Consider the following 21,785-nt stretch of genomic DNA (forward strand, 5'->3'; position numbering starts at 1 on the left):
ATTAATTTCCCAGTTAATTAAGTAAAAGACAACTGAAAGCATGTTGAAAGAGTCCAATTTACTACTTCTTAATTTTCACATTCTAATCTTCCTGTATTTCAGACTTGAGAAATTGAATGCCATGCTTGTGAATTCCTTACTGGTTGCAGAGGCAGCAGGAAACCCCAAACCTGAACCTCAGCGTGCACAAAGAAGGCAGAAGCAGAAAGAGGAGTCGCTGATACTCCAGCAATATTGGAATGCGTTTGTTGGACAACTATAGAGTTTTGACTACATTTGGAACAGGAAGTTCATCACTAAACTAAATGGGATATAACTAATATTATAGCCAAAATAGTGTCTTCAAGTATAAAACAAGAATTCAATGATTTTTCATGCTTTTCTTCACTGTAAGAAGATCTCCAATTAACAAAGGGCAGGGCAGAGAGAGAAAATGACCTAAATAACTTCTGTGTGACATCCAATCCTTGCTTTCTCTTCCAAGGTGGCCCTTAGCTTTGCCCAAAGAAAACTCATGAAAAATGATGCTGCTCTGTCATTTCTAGGAGCATTTCTTCTGTGAGAAGGAAGCCGTGATGTCCAGCATACACACTCTTAATGGCAACAAAGCCTCCACAGAGGACCATTGTGGAAAAAAAGAGAAGACAGTGGCAAACATTAGCAACACGTGATCTCTCCAGGTTTCACTTTAGAAAAAAAAATCAAACCATTTTTAACCTTCCTGTAAGAATCCTTGCAAAGAGACAAAGCAAGATCCACGATTAACGTTTTAGAACTAATTTTTCTCTCTTTAGAGTCCAGAATAAATCAGATCAAAGGCAGATTTCAAACCTTAAACCACAGTGCTTAGCAACTCTCATTACTTATCATGAGGAGGATGAGAATGTCGTCCGCAGGCTCTGAAGACAGACTAAAGTGAGTAGACGCCTCCCTTTTGAAAGATAGAACTCATAATCCCCTTTATAACTAGAGCTCACCCTCTCTCCTCTCCACGTCCTGCATCATATCCTCTCCACAGGCTCCAATACAAAGCATGCAGGCCAGCCCCGTGGCGTAGAGGTTAAGTTCACATGCTCCACTCCAGCAGCCCAGGGTTCACCAGTTTGGATCCCAGGCACAGACCTACACACCACTCATCAAGCCATGCTGTGGCGGCATCCCACATACAAAATAGAGGAAGATGGGCAGAGATGATAGCTCAGGGCCAATCTTCCTCAGCAAAAAGAGGAGGATTGACAGCAGATGTTAGCTCAGGGCTAATCTTCCTCAAAAAAAAAAAATAGCACAGCAGGGGGCAACTGGGGAAGACAAAGAAGGATCAGTGAACCACGAAGAAAATCAACTAGTAGATGGTGTATTCACCTTAATAATAATCCTCTCACTTTTCTCATATTTACAGTTTAAAAGTTTTCCTAATGCATTTCTCCTCTGTCTAATTTTCTGGAGATCTTAACCAACCAGAACTCCCACTGACCACACTGCCATCTTCCAGGTGTGTCTCACAGCAACCTATGCTTTTCCTTCACAGCCCTTAACACAAAGGTAAGGAAAAATTAAATGTGTAATTAAGCATTTCATGTCTCCATCCCTCAGAAGACTGTGATGTTTACTAAGTCATACCTAGCACCTACACAGGACCCCACAATGCAAATGCTCAGTAATTATTTGTAGAATAAGTGAAGGGATGGCCGGATGCTCTTTTTACTAACATCCTTGTCCTCTCATTTGATTCACTGCACGCTGTCATCCCATTCTCATCTGCTACACCAAATGCCACCAGCCCCTGGAGCTGGCTGACTCCTACTGAGCCACTGGCCCCAGCAATGGGCTGGGTTAAGGAGCCCACAGACAGTGCCACCGCACTGCATCTCAGCCTGTCCCACTCCAGCAGCATTAACAAAGCAGAAACCGCAACTATGTCACATAAACATAAGCCCCGACAGGAGAAAAGTTGCCTTCCTTTTGACCCTGTGGGTGTTCTGGAACACACTTCCGAGTAACTGGATAGCTACTCCTACACCAGGGCAGGGTCATAAACTCAAGGCAAGTCCCCTCCCACTCATGTTTCCTGTAATCCTGACAGTTTACCAAAGGTCTAGATTTCAGAGAATGACTTCAACTTCCATCCTAAGTTTCAGGTTTATTTCTTATCCAATGTCAAAACAAGAGAAACAAAAGAGGAAGTAAGCAAACAGCAGTAAAGAACAATTAAAAGAAGGAACGAAAAAAAGGAAGCGAGTATCATATGATGTGCACTTGCTAGAAGTGGACCACAGTTGACTCGGCTCTTCCAGCAGATCAGTGAGTGACACCAGCCACTGGGGCCACAAGGTAAAGCAAACAGGTTGCTCAGTAACAGCACACCTGGCCACTACAGGAAATCAGGACAAGTTTCAAAACCCACAGAACAATCCAACGGCATGATGCCAAGCCTTTGTTCATTAAAATCACATCTGTAGCAGGTTCAAAACAATGGAGTCCAAGGAAACATCTATCTCGAGTTCTGGATTTTCAAAGATAATTTTTTTTTTGGCAAGGAAGATTGGCCGTGAGATAATATCTGTTGCCAATCTTCCCCCTTTTGCTTGATGAAGATTGCCACTGAGCTAACATCTGTGCCAATCTTGCTTTATTTTATGTGAGATGCTGCCACAGTGTGGCTTGATGAGCAGCACTAAGTCCACGCCCAGCATCCGAACCTGCAAACCCTGGGCCACTGAAGTGGAGCACGCAAACTCAACCACTAAGCCACCGGGCCAGCCCCTCCAGGGTAATTTTTTTTTTTTTTTTGAGGAAGATTAGCCCTGAACTAATATCTGCCGCCAATCCTCCTCTTTTTGCTGAGGAAGACCGACCCTGAGCTAACATCCATGCCCGTCTTCCTCTACTTTATATGTGGGACACCTGCCACAGCATGGCTTGACAAGTGGTGCCATGTCCACACCCAGGATCCGAACCGGCGAACCCCTGGTTGCCAAAGCAGAACGTGCACACTTAACTGCAGCGCCACCGGGCTAGCTCCCTCAAGGATAATTTTGAAGGAGAGCATAGAATGAATGAATGCATGTTCTTCAGCCAATCCTCTGAATATAGTTTGACAACGTTAATTTAGTTATTATCAGAAACACATTTATGAGGCCTCTTGTCCAGGTATTGATTGCATTCTTCATCGTCTAGATCCAGCTTCCTGCTAAGACCAGAGACATGTGTCCTATATCTATATATGTCTATATAGCCAACTATATCTATATATGTCTATATAGCCGTATCTATCTAACTCCAACTTTCAGCCCATTGTTCACCAAAATGTTGTTATGCGGCACATAGCTATACAATTAAATTATTGGTGGGAATGTAAATTGGTGCTTCTTTTTGTGCAATATGTACAAATTCCTTAAAATTCTTATTCACTTTGACCCAGATGTTTCTCTTCCAGGAATTTATCCTAAGGAACGAATCAGAAATTCTAACAGATTTATAATAGTGACAGATAAGAAAAAGAACTAAATCTCCCAAAACAGGATAATAGACTAAATTACAGCTTTATGATGGAATATTGTGAATCTCAACATTTTTAAAGAATACTTAGGAAAATATTAATATTTAGTGAAGATAGGACACAAAATTAGAGTTATAGTGTGACCCCAATTGTGTTTTTTTTAAAAGCACAAAATATACGTGTACAGTCATACACCACAAAATGACGTTTCAGTCAACAATGGACCACATATATGATGGTGGTCCCACAAGATCAGTACCATACAGCGTAGGTGTGTAGCAGGCTGTACCATCTAGGTTTGTGTAAGTGCACTCTATGATGTTCGCACAACGACACATTTCTCAGAACGTATCCCCATGGTTGTGACACATGACTGTAATAGTTTCACGACATTAAGGGTCACTGTTTCATCAGTCCCTTCTCAGTATTTCTACATCACTTTGAAGGTGCCTGCATTTTAATATTTATCAAATAATAATAACAACCATAATATTAGTTCTCTTTTGAGGACTTGATATAAACAGACACAACGTAAGCACTGTGCTAACATCGTTGCACTCGATCCTTACAGCAATTCTTACAAAGGGCGAGGGGCTCACACTTGCCCAAGGAACCGCAGATAGTGAGTGACAGAACCTGACTTCAAGCCCACCGGTCTCTGTGATTTTTAGTCCATGCTTTACCCAGGAGTCTGCATGTTTTGTTTATGCAACCTATCAGTATGAATTTATGGAATAATTTGGAATATTCATTTACATGTAAATTATATATATACATATTAGGCACATTACCAAATATACACAAAATATAAATTAAGATGAGATTAAAATAAATAAAAATTCAAATATTTTCTCCCTGAGCGTCTCATAAACCTTTTTGCGCATTCCCTGTAGCCACAAGCGCACTTTGGGGAGCACGGCCCTTACTTTCCACACTAGTTTTCATGTCTCCCACTAAAATGTAAGCACCATGAGGGCAGGCCCTGGGTCTTTTCTTCAGCACTGTATCCCCAGTGTCTACAACAATGCCTGGCACTTTGTAGGCACTCATGAAATACATGTTGAATATTAATAAATGAATGAATGATTCAGGTACAAGGTTGTGGGTTTGAGGGCAGAACCTAGAAATCAATTATATTTATATGCCTAGCACCAAGCACATTTCCTAGCACATGAAGGACCCCCTATAAATGTCTGTTGAGTAGATATAGAGCCAGTGTTTGCTAAATGGATGGGTGGATGGATGGATGATGGATGGATGGATGGGCAGATGGACAAATGGATGAGTAGCTGGACAAACAGAATGGAAAATCTTCTTCCCTCTGTTCACATCTCTAGAGTCATCATATCAAAGATAAAAATAACTGGCTGAACTTATTTACTTAATTATAATAAAAACTTACTATTACTAAACAACGGTCCCATTGGAACAAGTATAAGTGGAATTTCACTCACCTCTTGTAAAAATACAAAATAATAAATAAGCCTCATATTTTCAAAATTAGCCCTGGCTGTGATCAACCTAGAACAGAGATATGAGCTTCAGAAGAAGCCAGAAAGAAGAGGAGATAGTCAACCAAGATACATTGCAGAAATAGGGCCATGAATTCCTCATCCACTTCTTGTTAGATAAGGATAAAAGTTTAAAACATCTATGAAATACTTACCTTGAAGGAACCAAAATTACAACCCTTAATCCTTGTCAGGGTGAAGCTCCCTTCCTACCTAACTTGTAATTTTTCTGTGTCTTGTTATGAAAATATCTTGGCTAATAAATTTGCAATTGTTTCTTTAACACATCCAGTCTTTAGAAGCTTATTGTCACTTCCTGTGTAACAGTTAATCTTGATCTCAGGGTTTTACATGCTAGACGGATGTTCTGGGAAATTACAATAATCCACATTCTGTAACTTCAGTATCTTTATTCTACAACCTTGCTGACACATGTCATTTACATTCACTTGTTAATTGGAAAACATTAAGATGTTTTGTCTTGCTTTTCCCTCAGTTATGACTGTGATAAATAATTCATCTCTGAAACTAGCATAAATGTAGAATTTTTCTTTGAAGCTCTTTAAACAACTATGAACCTCTCTTTGCTTATTTCCATTCTTGGGGAGGAATGTAAACATCATGAGAAAATTATTATTAATAATAAATTATATATTATTTATATATATAAATTATGTATATATGTTATAGTCACCAGTAAGTAACTACTTATTATGCTAGGTCTGTAGTAAGCATGATTCAAATGCAATGTGGTTTAATCCTGAGAGCACCATGTGAAGCTGTTACTACAATCTACATTGTATAAAGAGGAAATTGAGGTTCCAAGATGATAAGGAATTTATTTGATCAAATCTCACAGCTGCATTTTCTGGCTCCTGTCCTCTCTCCTCCGCTCCCCTCCTCTTCCACCTCCTCTCCTCTCCTATCTCAACTCTCTCTGGCTCACTCTATCCAGCCAGTTCCAGAGCCTCAATCAACAACCATGAAATTAGGTTCTTGTGTTATTTGCTTTCATGGCGCCCAATACTTATCTTTCACATTATCATCGCTTGTAACTTACTTATTTGTATGATTATTTACTAATATCTACTTTCCCCATTAGATTATAAAGTCTGTAGAAGCAAGAAAATTCCTATTTTGTTCACCACTGTGACTGGGGATCAGTAAATATTATAGAATGAATGAAGGAGTGAATGAAATGGCACAGCCAGAATTCAAACCAAATCTAACTCCAAATCCTATACTCTTGGTCACTATATTATTGTCCTATATACATCTGTTTAAACGTCGAAACAATCATTTCCCCTAAATTGAATTATTTTCTGACCTTCAATATTGCTGTCTGCACATCTGGCTGTTGTAATAATGAGTTGCATCTCCATAAGTAAAGTTCAAAGAATTTAACTTGAATCGATTCATTTCCAACCACTGTTTGGAAGACGCCCTGTACTTTCTACAAGTTCATGAACATTGTACAGGTTGGCTCTAGTTAATTTAGAAGCTTATATTTTAGTTTAATATAAAGTTCTTCGAAGTTTTTTTAAAAATCTGTTCTTGTGAGAAAGATAACTTCTTAGGCTGGATGCAAAGAAAGTCACAGGCAAATTAATTAACTTCACGTCCTATTTTAAGTGACTAGCAGTTTTTTAGAATTTATATTGGATATATCTCCATGGGAGGTATCGGGTATACTGTCAAGACTAATAATGAATGCAGATTTGGGAACATTGTCACATATGGAAGAGCGTCTGTGAGAGGAATGGGGGAAACAAGAATCTCTGTTGACAACTAGATGGGACATTTTATTCATCATCATCCTATATATATCTGTTCACATGTTAAAGACACTAGAACTCTTTCCAAATGGGATTTTTCCCCTCCATCTATTATAAAACACTTGATAAATTAGTTTAAAGTGAAACTTTTTCCAAGATGTAATACTTTAGCTCCTGTGCACAGCGCTGTGCTTCAAACTCCAACAAGTTGTTTCTTCAAATTGACTCAGAATATTACCCTTAGAGTGAACTTGAAATACAGTTTCTCTCATCTTCCCAAAGAGCAGTTCTCTAGCACCATGAAATTGTCATAAGGAGACTTAATTCTTGTTGGACTTCATTTCAATATTCATCAGTTTCATGTCAGCCTATAGAAGGAGCGAGCAATTTTAAGGTAAATTTTTCTATTACCTGTCTCTGATACGAACTCTTCTATTACTCATCAATGCTTTCTGTACATCGTTTCTACACATCGTTTCATCTCCCTAGCTTTGTAAACTCGAATAAACCCAAATATTTTAATTTTGCTTTTAAGTAAATGCCAGCCTGCCCATTTTCCTCCATGAACAGGGGATAAGCATTCTTCTTTACCCAAATGGCATGGTTTTAAAATCATGAACCAGAAATGGCCTTAAAATACATTGTTAATGACTATCAGAAAGAAACATTTAACAGCCAATATAGCCCAAACCATAATCATTGTTTTTGGCAGCCATTCCCTAAAATTCTCATTGTTGATTCTAAATAAATCTATCCAGTAAGTCAACTCACTCCATTACTCGGAGGTATATTGTGCAAGTAAATGTTGCTGGTGGGTCGATGGGGATATAGCTCAGGCCCCTGCTTAGAGGATCCGCAGGAGCTCACAGGAGCTACAGTGCTCCGGATTTCCAGAACTCGGCTTTCTGAAACAGAATTCTTTAAAGTTTCAAAAGCATTGTTTTGCATATAAACAGCAAAGCCTCGAAGACTCCCAGCACAACAATTATTCCTTCAAATTGTAGAGAAGAGAACAATCCGTGCTGGAGAATCATTTTCCCACCCAAAAGGCTCTAAGACATGGAAAAAAGAGAAGTGGAGGGGAGACGAGATCAGCGCTGAGATGTTGCCCGCCCTCTTAGGAACTGACACCTGAGATGAGGGGTGGGAGGCGGGGGAGTAATAAAAACTCCGGCTTCCCAGGATGTCACCAGTGGAGATGCATGCTTCTTTGAAAAGCCCTTCAGGCAGCACAGCTTCTGGGAGCAGAATGAATGACAATGACTGAGTGATGTGCCCATTGGGCCTGAGGGCAGCTCCACCTTCAGCACCCACTTCCCTAGGAAAGCAAAAAGGTAGACACAAATAAGGCAAAAGTCTTAAAGGTCTTGGGATAGGAATAAGGAGCATGAAGCCCAGCTGGACCTTGAGGAGCCAGGGCAAAGCCAAGGACTTCAGCAGAGACTGATGTCCAAGTCCATGAGGGAAATCGGAACCAAGGAGAGCCGAGGATCGTGCTCAGCCAGAATGCTCCTTCCCTGGTGCCAAGATACCCCTAACCACACCCCATCCCCACCTGCAGGAACTTAATTCACGTAAGGGAGAGAAGGAGTGAGGAAATTGGAATAAGTTTCCTTAAATTGACCAGATGGTGTTTTTCTTCTAAAGAGAGGAAAGACTGTCTCCTGAGCTGAGTTGTTATAAAAAGTTTCATTTTTGCCCAACTAAGTTACTAGCTTCTAAACCTACATAGGTAGTCTCTGTACTTCAGGCACTCACCAAAGGGAGCTATCCATCTTCCACTAAATACCTAAAAAACCTGGCATGGGAGCAAGGAAGTAATAGAAACTGGCTAACTATGTACTTCAGGTTCCATAAGTTAAAGTGGCAGAAAGTTTATTGCTCTAGAGAAGTAATTTCTCTAAGGTAGAGTGTCATATACTTCAGCCTTTAGGGATAAATGTTATGAGAAACGTTCATATGAAGAAAGTTTCTGCAATTAAACACACTGTCCACTGTGTTCCATCATAATAACACCTTATATTGGTTGGAAGGCCTTTGTCCTAAACAGGGAGTGAGTGCTGGCTGTGAGCTCTGAGTGTGTGTGTGGTTAGGCTACCTTTAGCAAAGAGTGACTATTAGCTTGGGCCGCTGTAACAAAATACCACAGACTCTGGGGCTTCACCGACAGACATTTATTTCTCCCGGTTCTGGAGGCGGAAGTCCAAGATCAAGGCGCTGGCTGATTTGGTTCTGGAGAGGATTTTCTTCCTGGCTTGCAGATGGCTGCCTTCTTGCTGTGTTTTCATACGGCAGAGAGAGCTCTGGTCTCTTCCTCTTCTTATAAGGACACTAACCACATCCTGGGAGCCCCACCCTCACCACCTCATCTGGTTACCTCCCACAGGCTCCATCTCCAAATACCATCACACGGGGCTTAGGGATTCAACCTACGAACATGGGAGGGATGCAAACATTGAGTCCACCTCAGACTGCAAGATGAACTGCAGATTGGGAACAGTAAATCTAGCGGATAAGCACGTGTGGGGGCATGGGGAATTAAGGCAGCCAGTCCACGTTCTGTTCATCAGTTAATCACCCTGATTTCTTCCTACTGCCTAATCCATATCCATATCTGCCAATTCCAAGCATGGAACCTTCCAGAGGTCTCTGGGAAGAACAGGTCTACCTCCACTGCTTCCTTCTCCTATGTCATTTATTCATCATCAAGATGTCACTGCCTTTTTGTATTTTCCAGAATGGTTAAAAAAAAAAAATCTGGTCTTATTCTAAGCAGTGTTGGGAATGATTCTTTTTTCTGTTTTTCCTTCTTTTAATGGGATTTAGAGAAGCAGAGAACATAAACACACGTACTCAGCCCACCTTGTTGTTAGTGCTGTTGGGTCGATTCTGACACCTAGCACCCCTGTGAACAGCAGAGTGGACCCCTGCCCGGTCATTTTGGACCATCTTTTCACCTTCTGCTGCTATGTCAGTCAATGCTCCACTGCTGTTCATAGGGTTGTCATACGGGTGGCCAGTCCTTCTTCCTAGTCTGTCTAGTCTGGAAGCTCCACTGAAATGTGTCTACCACAGGTGACCCTGCTGGTATTTGAAATTTCGGTGGCATAGCTTTCAGCGTCACAGCAACACCCAGCCACTACAGTATGTCAACCAACAGACGGGTGATGTGGTTCCCTGACCAGGAGATGAACCTGGGCCAGGGCTGTGAGAGCACCAAATCTTCACCACTAGACTATCAAGGCTGGCCTTCAATCTTGAGTGAAAAGCCCAAATCAGGTATTAACACTCCCATTTTCACAAACAGGACACTGAAGCCTAGAAGGGTTAAGCAACATTCACAAGGTCTCACATTTAGCAAATGGTGGGGCTAACTTACACCACGTCTTCTAACTTGCTGTTTTCTATGTTTCTGTTATAAGCCTCTTCAAATTATTTTCAAAGTTATGATTAGTTTGTTAATATTTCTTAGAAAATTTGAAGTGGAAATGAACCTTATAACATAAAGAAACCAGAACTAGAGAGGTTAAGTGATGAGCTCAAGATAACAAAGTCAGTTTATTTCAAAGTCAATAATACCCAGGTCACTTGACTCTTGGGTTAATATTCATTTTAGGCCAAAAAATATTTGCTCAATGAATAAATGACTTCCTGACTAGGTGCCTATAACAGGAAGAATTCACTCCCTTCGTGTCCTTTCAGTGTCCCTGTCTGCTCCCCCTCAACCATCACATGGTAAAATTCAAGGTTAATTTAAAAATTCCTCCTCACTCTCTACTGGGAAAATCTCTTATTTATTCATAATTTCACAAACCATCTATATGCTGATGAGCCCTGAATATATGATGATCCCCAGCTAAAACCTCTCTTTGGGGCTCAGGATCTACATATCTAACTGCCTACTGCGTGTAACGTGGACACCATACAGACACCTTGCACCCAACACATATAAAACTGAACTCGTGCTCTTTTCCCCAACCGGTTCCTTCTCCATCTCCCTGAATGGTACCAAACATCCACCCAGCTCCTCAAGCCAGAAGCCTGAGCTTCACAATCTCTCGCTCCCTTCTCCCAGTGCCAACACATCCATCTTGTTGATTCTCACATCTAAATAACTATTCACTCCCAGTCTTGTCCACCATCCAAGTCGAGATTACCACAATAGCCTCCAGTCTCCCCCACATCACACTTATTCCCCACCCTCACCCTCCACCAAATCTCTAGTCCATTTGTAGCCAGAGAGATTTTTTTTAATGTAGAACTGCTCAATATATCCCAAGGCTCGAAATTCTCCAATGGCTTTCCCCTTGCTCTCAGGACAAATTCCAAACTCTTCTAAAGTCCTACATGGTCTGACCCCTGCCTGTCTCACTAACTTCCTCTCTCTCTACTGTTCTCACCTCCCTGTCCACTCCAGCCACACTGGCCTTCTAGACTTGCCTAAATGCACCTCACCTCTTCCCATCCCACAGACTTCACCCACACTTTGTGTCTTCGAGAAAGCTTATCCAACACAAGCAACACCAACCCTTTGCCTAGCTAACTCCTACTCATCTTCCCAAGCTGAGCTTAAATTTTACTTCCTGGGAGAAGACTGCCCTGATCACCGAGTTCAGAGAGCACTTTTTACTCCTTACCTGACTTGACTTTCCTTTAACATTTGACACACGAAGCATACTCTCCTTGAACGCTCCTTTTTCATCTCCCATACCACCGCCCTCTTAAGCATCTCTACTTTCTCTGACTTATCTGGCCCTCCCTTCTCAGTCTTTCCTGCAGCTCATCCTCCTTCACCCACTCCTTAACTTGGTATTCTCTAAGGTTCTGTCCTCAACCCTCTTTCTTCCATCACTTGAGACACCCTCACTGACTTACTTCATGCCCTCCTGAGATTTCAACCACTTCCAGTATCTGATGACTCCCAAATCTGCATCTTGAGCAGAGATTCACATTTCCAACTGTCTACTGAACATCACCTGGATGTCCTCCTGGTGCGTCAAAGTCAACATCATCTCCCTACCACTACCACCATTGCCCCCAGTAACCTTGGCAAAACTTCCCCTCCCCCATCCGTTCCCCTGGTCTTCTAGAGCATCCTGTGGAATTGTTTGCTTGTCTTTCCCTCTAGATCCTTATCTGAGGCCATTATCTTTACTCCAGCCATGACTGCCTCCTTCCTTTTTTAAGCTTTTATTTATTACCATTTATTAGTTGCTTAGCTACACTGTAAGCTCAATCGTTAGAAACAGTGCCTTCTACTTTTTAATCCACGTATTGCCAGAAACTTATATTTTCATTTCAATCTTATCGAAAAGTTGCAAGAATAATCCAATGAACTCAAGTATATGCTTCACTTAGATTTTCACCAATTGTGAGAACATTTTACCCCATTTGATCCAGTGCATGTGATAATGATGATTGCTGAATCATTTGTGAGTAATTTGCAGACATCACGGCCGTGAACCCCTAAATCTTTCAGCGCGTATCTCCTAAGAACAAGGACATTCCTTTGCACACAACTGTCAAAATCAAGAAATTTAACAACTATACCATTTTATTCACCATTTATGTTGTAATGTTCCATAGCGCAGATATAAATATGTTGCATGTAGTTGTCAGGTATCTTTAGTCTGTTCATCTGAAACAGGTTTTCAGCCTTTCCTTTTCTTTCATCATATCAATAATGAGATAAACTGACATAAGGTTCCTCACATGATGCACTGAGAAGAGCACAACATCTCTCCTATAGATTTGCCAAAAGCGCCAAAAATGATTAACCTGAACCTATGATGAGGAAACATTAGACATACCCAAATTGAGGGACACTCTACAAATTGTTCTCCTTTTAAACACATTGCCCTCATTTCCATCTGAGAGCCTGCAGTTGCCTTGTTATTTCTGAGACACCCCCTCCAAGCATCGTTCACAACTCAGCACAGATGTCACCTCCTTGGAGAGTCCTCTCTGCCCCCCGCATCCGGACAAGACCCCACCCTTCCCCCAGTCCATCTCTACCCCGTTACCCGGATTCCTTGTTTTTCAAAGTATTTACCATTCTCTGAAATTCCCTTGTTGATCTATTGGTTTACTTTTGTTATCTCTTTCCCCGACTAGAATAAACTTTTATGAGAGTGGGACCTTATCGAAGACAGTGCCTGCTTGAGAATAGACACTCCTTTTATAGTTGCTGGAGGAAAGAATTTCCATATCTTCAGTGCCTAACAGAGTGCCAAAGACTCAATGGATGTTCGCCAGATGGGTGAGTAATTCAACGTATGATTCACTAAGCAAATATTTCTGGTTCAGATCTCCTCCTAAGTTGTCATTTTTGCTTACTCCAAACATTCACAAGATTTCAACATCAAGACTTCCTTTTTGGTATTCTCCACAACTACCCATTCCTTTTACCCCGAAGTAGAAGAGACTCAGGGAAATGTGCTAATTATAGTCAGGTCTTAAAATTATTCCTCTTTGCACTGATGTTGAGGTTAGACTATGATGGCCTGAACGTGCTGAAAAGTGCATTTCTGTACAAAGCTAACAGGGAAGATTCAAGACAGAAATCATAAGATAAATTAAGTCAATGAAAAGCAAGTCATTTCAGTTACTCAGAAGTATAATTCGTATATTTATTTTTATTAGCAATATTTAAAATAGTTTATTCACGCACTATCCAAACACATAGCTATAGAAGCCCTAATCAATAGTTACGTTGCTATCAGTAAGAGAAAGAATATGGTGCTACTGGTCCACCTCAGCAATGACTTTGAACTCCTCTCCCGTAGATCAAAGCCACCAGAGCACCAATTTCAAAGGGAAAAAAATTGGAAGCAAAACAAAGAAAAAAAGAAACCTTGGGTAAAGAACATAGCATAAATAATTCCTGGCCCAGCAAATATTACTCCCTTTTTCAATTAAACTTTTTTTTAAGTTGTCCTTGAACACAGAAAAAGTAAGTCTTTATAATTAGTCCACTTAATTCAAGTACAAACCCAGAAGCACTCACTATTGTTTCAAATATACTACATATTATATTTGGTAACATTAAGTAAATACACACACAATCTTTTAGAAACGCGCAAAGGAAAATTTGCTCTCTGTTTGGTGTCCAAAATGTTTTTCTCTCCTACCTGACCTTTGAACGCTTTCTCTCATGCCGCATTCTAAAGCCCGTGGTCAAAGAATAATTAGATAACAAGAGAAACTGAGTGTTGCAGTTAAAATAAACAGAATTGAATAGACAGAGGAATTAACTGGTTATCATTTATTTTTTAAACTTTTATTCTGCAATACTTTTAGACTTAAAGAAAAGTTGCGAACAGAGAGTTTCTTAATATACTTAATATACTTCACCCAGTTTCCCCTCATGTTAATAACTTGCATAACTGAGGCACATTTAATAAACAGGAAATTAACACGGTACAATACTATTAACTAAGCTACAAACCTTATTCAAATCTCACCAATTTTTCCACTAATGTCCTTTTTCTGGCCCAGGAGCCCACATTGCATCCACTTGTTATGTCTCCAAAGTCTCCAATCACGACCTTGACCCTTTTGAAGAACACCGCTCCTTTATTTTGTAGAAAATCCTTCAAGGTGGTCTGTCTAATGTTTTCTCATGACCAGATGGTCGTCATTTCTTTTTGATAGTGTAAATCCTTTTTTTATTTAAAACAAGGGGAAAACTTCTAATTACTTATCTAGTTCAATCCCTACCAACAGAGTACACTTTGTAGAATTTTGTCCAATTGATTGTTTCATAGTCTAAATGTATTTATTCTCTTGGACAAGGGGGACAAGTCAGCCTGTTAACTTCCACTGCCATATTCCAAATATTTTATATACTTTTCTTCTTCTTCACAATGACTTAGCCTAGTTTGTATTTGTAGCTTTTTAATAGCTCCCCTACCACACTGTTGTCTGGTTGATCTCTCAGATGCTAACAGAGGTATGTTAAGAAAGTTCTAATCTGGTTTGGCTTTGTCTATATCTGCTTATAGACTTTTGCTTCTGCCAACTTTTGTTTTGTGTATTTGGAAGCCGTGTCTTGGTGGCATGTTACTGCACAAACATCTAGAATTGTTACAACTTCCCAATGAATGAAAAGCCTTATTATTATGTGATGATGACATAATCTGTATATTATAGTGACTTTCTTTACCTTTAGTAATACTTTTTTGCCTTAAAAGTATTTTGTATAACATTATCATATCTAATTAGCTTTCTTATGCTTATTATTTGCCTGGTAAATAATACACACTTTGTTTTTCAATTTTTACATGCTTTGCTTTCAACTTTTCCATACTTTTTTTATTTAGATGTGTCTTTCACAAATAGCATATGCCTGGGTTTAAAAAAATCAATCTGACAATTTTGTTAGTTAACTGAGTATTTAGTCATTTATATTCACTGTAATTACTGATATATCTGTATTTGTTTCCATCATCACTTTTTCTTTTTTATCTGCTTTTTTTCTGTCCTTTATTGCCTTTTGGGGCAGACAGGTTTTTTCTTTATATCTAGAATAAGGAGCCTTCTGACTTATATTTGTATGAAGACATATGATTGAAGTCAGATCTTAAAACTGAGTTTGATTAAAAAGAGGGGGGAATAAAGAAAAGAATAAACCAGAAGAGGTTTTAAAAAGTGGAAATGGATAGCACCTCATACTAATTAGGATGGTTACTACAAAAAAGAAAGAAAGAGAGAGAGAAGAAGGGAGGGAGGGAGGAAGGGAGAGATGGAGGAAGGAAGGAAGGAAGAGAAAGAAAGAAAGGAAAAATACAAGTGTGGACAAGGATGTGGAGAAATTGGAACCTTTCTGCATTGCTAATGGGCAGGTAAAATGGTGCAGCCACAATAGAAAACAGTATGGCAGTTCCTCAAAAAATTAAAACTCAAATTATCATATCATCCATCAATTCCAATCCTGAGTGTGTACCCAGAAGAACTGAAAGCAAAGTCTTGAAGACATACTTGTATACTCATGATCACAGCAGCATTATTCACAACAGCCAAAAGGTGGAAACAACCCAAGTGTCCATGAACAGATGAATGGACAAACAAAACACAGTATAGACATACTGTAAAATGGAAGATTATTCAGCCATAAAAAGGGAAGAAATTCTGACATGTGCTACAACATGGGTGAACCTTGAGGACATTATGCTAAGTGAAACAAGCCAGACACAAAAGGACAAATATCGTATGATTCCACTTATATGAGGCACCTCGAGTAGTCAAATTCAGAATCAGAAAGTAGAAGGGTGGTTGCCAGGGGCTGGGAGAGGGGCGAATGGGGAGTCGTTGTTTAATGAGTACAGAGTTTCAGTTTCGCAAGATGAAAAGAGTTCTAGAGATAGATGGTGGCAACGGACGCACAATAATGTGAGTGTACTTAAGGCCACTGAAGTGTATGCTTAAATAGGATTAAAATGATAAATTCGATGTTATGTGTACTTTTCCACAATTTTTTAAAAAGTGGAAATAGTGGGGAAATAAAGGGAAAACCAATTTTACTTCTTTCTTAATTATACATGACCAGCTCTGAGCCCTTTGCTGTGAGGAGCTACAGGTGTTGCTAGAGCATGTTGCTGTTTGTACTTGCTGCTCTTAACAACCTGTCAGGCAGTTACTCCATGTAACCCTTGCTTTACAGAGAGGAAAGAAACTTGCTCGACTTCCCAACAATGGCATACACTGAAGCCATGACTTCAGTGCAGCTCTTCTAGGAATGTGAAAACACTGACATAGCAAAGGGGCTGACAAGCCACCATATGTTTGTGGCCTCTGAGAGCAAATCCGAGCCCTTCTCACCAAAGGACTGCTCTAGCTTTTTACTGACTCATGATATTATTTTATAATTTGATAACACTTTTCAGCCTCCATACCTTATTTTAAGCCCATGGCTAAGTTACACTGCTCTGCTTAAAGCTGTATTTGTAAATATCCCCAAAGCCTGTCTCTGTCCTCCAGGCTGGAGCTGTTACACTTCAATTCACATAATATTGCTCTTAGTATTTGTCACATTTTCTAGCCTAGTAAAGTGCTGATGATTTGATTAGAGGTAAACCCAGCTTAAAACGCAGCATTAAATTTGGCTCAAGGGTCATACCGATGAAACAGTTATCTCTGTCTGTTTCTCTTGATTGTGAACTCTTAGTTCTTTATTGAGAGTAAGGACTGTGTCAGATTCATTTTTGTATCCTCAGTCCCTCACACAGATTCTCAGTAACGATTTTAAGGTGGTGGCTGAGGTCTCGATGGAGGTGTCCGTGATGGCCACAGTTGTGGGTAGTAGGGGTGTTGACGCCAAGGAAAATCCAAAAGTTACAAAAAATAATGAGAGGCAATATTACTAAGCTCTTATTCTGTTATTGTATTGGCCACTTTACATACGTTAACTGTGAAATCCCAAAACTACACTATGTGATACGTATTCTGATCTCATGTGTCAGATACAGAAATTAAAGTCTGACATTAAGTAATTTTTTTGCCCAGGTTATCACAGATAATGAGTGCTATAATCAGGATTGTTTGAACCCAAAGCTAATACCTCAGTCCCTGCAGGTTTTTACTTCATACAGTTGCGTGCTATCCCAGCTTTGCATTTTAATCTGTTTTTCAGTGCATCGTGGTGTGGAAGGAAAAGCACTAAACTTTCAAAAGAGACACATTTAAGTTCCTGCTCCATCATTTTCTAAGTGAGCAAGCCATTTTGTCATCTATACAATAGGAAATTCCTGCCCTGCCTACCTGAGTTGTAAAATGATCTCAGATGAAGTATTTAGTAAACTGAAAAATTAATTATAATAAATGCTGGCCTTTCTGTGTCTACTTTTATTCTCAAAAAAATTTAGGTCTTTCAGGTCAATTAAATTCTTGGTGGAAATTTTCCTGTATGTGGGTAGTAAAATTTATCCTAAAAATCTCAATATTAATCAATGAGATTACTCAATATGATCACTTATTTATTCCTAAAACACTTATTTTTCCACCTTTACAGTGGAAAACTCTGGAAGATTCCAACAACTAGGACCATCAACAATAATGGGACAAAATGACACCATGCACCTGCTAGTGATGCACTGAGGCACATCACTTACATAGGATTCCTACCAAAATCTCATCGTGAAAACAATCAGAGAAACCGATTCTACAATACAAATGCCCTACATTCAATAAACATGTCAGTATCTTTGAAGACAAAACAAGTCTGAAGAACTGTTCCATTTTTAAAGAAACTAAAGACACATAACAACTAAATACAATGTGATCCTGAAACGACAAAAATGTTTTGGTAGTAAATTGGGACGATTGGCGACATTTTAGTAGACAGTGTACATTAGATGATATTGTTGCAACAATGTTAAATACCCTGAATTCGATCACTGCATTTTGGTTAGAGAACGCCCTTGTCCTTAGGAGATACACACTAGGCTATTTAGTGATGAAGGACCATGATGTCCTTAATTTACTTTCAATTGGTTCTCAAAAAATATATAAATAATACATATGCTGAGTGAAATAAGGCAGAAGGAGAAAGTCAAATACCATATGATCTCACTCATAAGTAGAAGATAAAAACAACGACAAACAAACACATAGCGATGGAGATTGGATTGGTGGTTACCATAGGGGAAGGGGGGAGGGCAAAAGAGGTGATTAGGCTCACATGTGAGGGGATGGACTATAATCAGTTTTTGGGTGGTGAACATGATGTAATCTACACAGAATTCGAAATATGTTACAATGTACATCTGAAAGCTACATATTGTTATAACCCAGTGTTACTGCAATTAAAAAAATTAAAAATAAAAAAAATTTTTTAAAACATCATATCATAGGAATGATTGAATAAATTACGATAAATTCAAAGGATGTAAAATCCAAATATTAAAGAAATAAATTTGAAGAAAATAGAGAAATGTTCTTTATTCAACATCAATTAGAAGTAGTATTTACAAGCTGTATATGTAGTTGGAGGCAAATTTTATACTAAAATGCACTCAACATGTATACTCACAGAAAAAATTTTGGAAGGAAATACAATAAAATGTTAATCCCTATCAAAAAATATATATACAAAGAATATAAAAATATTACATACTTTTTTGTACGGACTAACATGCTTAATTCCGAGCAGACACCATATTGGGATAAAATATGAAAATGTCAGATGGAAGAAAAATTAGCTTTCTTTGTAGAAAAAGGGACTAATTTTCCACAAATATACAAGTAATCAGAGAAATCTAAATATGGGTCAGATGTAAGGCGACAATCAATGCTGCTGAATATTGGAATTCCTCTAGCGTATTGGAGACCCCATCCAAGGTCTTGAATCTAAGAGCGTCCCCCAGGGATAGATATATATATCTATATATATAGATATATATATATATACACACACACATATATATACACATGTATATGGCTAGTATGGCTGGGCTGAATACACCATTCTCCCGTCTCTGGCAACTACCCTTAACATTCTCTATGTCTAATAGGACCTTGAAGCCAGGTCCAGAAAGGGATGCTTAAGCCAGGCTGAGCCAGCCAGAACTTTCTGTGTGTGTATGTGTGTTTTACAGAATATCCGATGCTTGAAAGTCCCCAATGCCTAAATGCCTCCCGGGAGTAAACGAGTAAATGGCTACAGCGACAACTGAATTACCAATGTTTCCAGGGTGATTAGCCACGAAAAGGCCAGCGATTTTACTCAGGACAGGCGTTAATCCTACCACGCCAGACTTTGAAGAAATTGCTCCGAATGACGTTTTAGAAGCTCAGTAAAGTGAAATGAAGGAATTAATTGCTCTTGAGAGAGGGGAGGGGGTCGAGGAGGCTCTACAGCAGCCAGACACACTGCGTTTAGAGTTTAAGCCGTTTAAACGGTCAGAGAAGCAAACTGGCACAGCCGAAAGTTCAGACGCACTTCACACATTCGCGGCCTGCCCACAACTTCCTGAAACTGAGCGGCCCTGACAGCTCCGGTCGGCTTCCCAGGCGGGGCCGCATCCACCGTGATCTAGCCCCGCGCTCAACAGGAAAAGTTTGCAACCCAAGAGCGTCTTTGCGCATCCCGGGCTGCCCATCCCTGGGTGTTAGGAGACGCCACCGGGGCCACCCCCGCGCGCGGCCCGCGGGCCGGGACCGTACCTCGGGCGCGGGCGACGAGGCACCGAAGGCGGCGTCGCTGGTCCGGTCCAGGCTCCTGGAGCCCGAGGAGCCGCCGCGGCTCATGCCGGAGCCCCAGGCGCGCTCGGACCCGCAGCGGCGGGGAGCGAGGCTGCGGCGGGGGACCCGGCGGGCGCGCGCGGGCCGTCTCCTCGGGCAACCGGTTTCCAGGGCGGGGAGGCGGCCAAGCCCGGACGCTGGCGGCGCCCGCGGGACCCGGCGGCCCGGCCGGGCTGCGCACCAGCAGGGCGGACCCCGCTGCTCCGAAACGGGCCCCGGGACGCGGGGCGGACCCCGATCCTCCCGGGGGCTCCTCTCGGGCGAGGCGCAGCGGCTGAGCGGCGGCGGCGGCGGCCCCATCTGGCCAGGCCAAGGCTGGGCTGCGCCGCGGACGCGCCAAAGCGACTAGGGGACAGCGGGGTTGGGGGTGGTCTTCCCCGTGGGACTCCACCGCGAGCGCAAGTCCAGGTCTTGTCCTTAAGTCAGGGACAGGTGACAGCGAGTGGTCAATGTCAACGGTGCTGGCACGCGTGAGGTGTGGGAGCGTGCTGACACCAAGGTGAACAAGCATTTATTCAGCACCTCCTGTGTGCAAACGCTTCTGCTTCTTCCAGCTCCAGGGCCGGCTTCCCGGGCACGCAACCTGTGCAGCTGCTCGGGTCCCGGACTCAGAAGAGTCCCGAGCTCGGCTTAATGCTCTACTGCTCCAGTGTCGAAATTCTTAATGATTTTTGAAAGAAGGGCCCTACATTTTCATTTTGTACTGGGCTCCAGAAATTATGTAGCCCGTCCTGGCGAGCGTTCTTTCATTTAAACTTCCCAATGACCCTGCAGGGAAATATACGTAGTGATAATACTGGTGTTAGTAACAGCCACAGCGTCTGGTTATGGAACACGCACGTGTGTTCTGAGAAGAGCTGTTCTAAGTGCTTTCGATGTATGATCTCGTTAAATCAAAGAAGATTATGAAGTGGATATTAGAATATTCCATTTTTAAGATGAGGAAACAATCATAGAGAAACGAAATAAACTGTCCAAGAGTATACAGCAGGTCGGGGGCAGAATGAGAATCAGACCCCAGACCACAAGACTAAAGCACAGAGAAGGCCACTAACCTGCCCAAGGTCCCACTATTTGCAGGAGAACCTAAAACTGGAACCCACATTGACCTGACTTGAAGGTCCTTGCTAGACCTGTGTGCTGTTCTGAAATTGAACAAAATTAGAAATGTGGTAGCTTTTCTCGGATTTCATCTGATCATCCTACATGCATCCTTCTTGTCTGTGAAGATTTCTTGGCCTTGACAATGGCTTTTGATTTTACAGTAACATTGCCCCATCTCCAATCCAGAGCCACCTCAATGCTTTCACTTGAAGCAACATTAATAATAATAATGATGATGATGATAATAATAGTCCTTAATGGAAACAAAGGCTTTCAGAAATCTCCTATTAATAGTATACTTTGTAGTAAACAGGTTTGTGAGCTGCAACTTTTACTTGCAGGAGAGTCGCTACACACTTGAAACATCACTCAGTGAAATGATGCTGCCAGAGGAAACCCAAAAGTGGATGAAATTTCAAGGCACCTGGAAGAGAACCAATCCGAGAAAGGCCCTTCTCTATTACGTCCACATCCAACTGTCCGAATTCAATTTCATCAGGTCTAATTCTGGTCGTCCTGGTCACCCTTGAAGCTCTTCTTCACGACAACGGAAGATAGAAATTCACAACGGTCTTGAAAAGTCAGCGTTGGTGATGGAGGTGTTAGTTAACTAGAGGGGAGGAATGCTTTCACAATGTACACGTATATCAAATCATC

At 41.0% G+C, this 21,785-nt stretch overlaps 1 protein-coding gene across 3 annotated transcripts in view; it reads right to left on the reverse strand.

The window, feature by feature from the left end:
• The window catches only part of CCDC170 (coiled-coil domain containing 170), a 93,074-nt gene extending 71,599 nt beyond the window's left edge, over positions 1-21,475 (reverse strand). The window contains exon 1 of one of the 3 annotated variants that reach the window (XR_011495583.1): positions 19,947-21,475. Coding sequence is in view for 2 of the 3 variants with exons in the window: in XM_044761468.2 (XP_044617403.1) it covers positions 19,947-20,324 (378 nt within the window). In the remaining variant the exon portion in view is untranslated. The remainder of the gene's footprint in view (positions 1-19,946) is intronic. The other 2 variants (XM_044761468.2, XM_044761467.2) reach the window with 2 other exon arrangements.
• Between the last annotated feature and the right edge of the window lie 310 nt (positions 21,476-21,785).

The sequence above is a fragment of the Equus asinus genome, chromosome 1 (genome assembly GCF_041296235.1).
Source record: "Equus asinus isolate D_3611 breed Donkey chromosome 1, EquAss-T2T_v2, whole genome shotgun sequence".
NCBI lineage: Eukaryota > Metazoa > Chordata > Mammalia > Perissodactyla > Equidae > Equus > Equus asinus.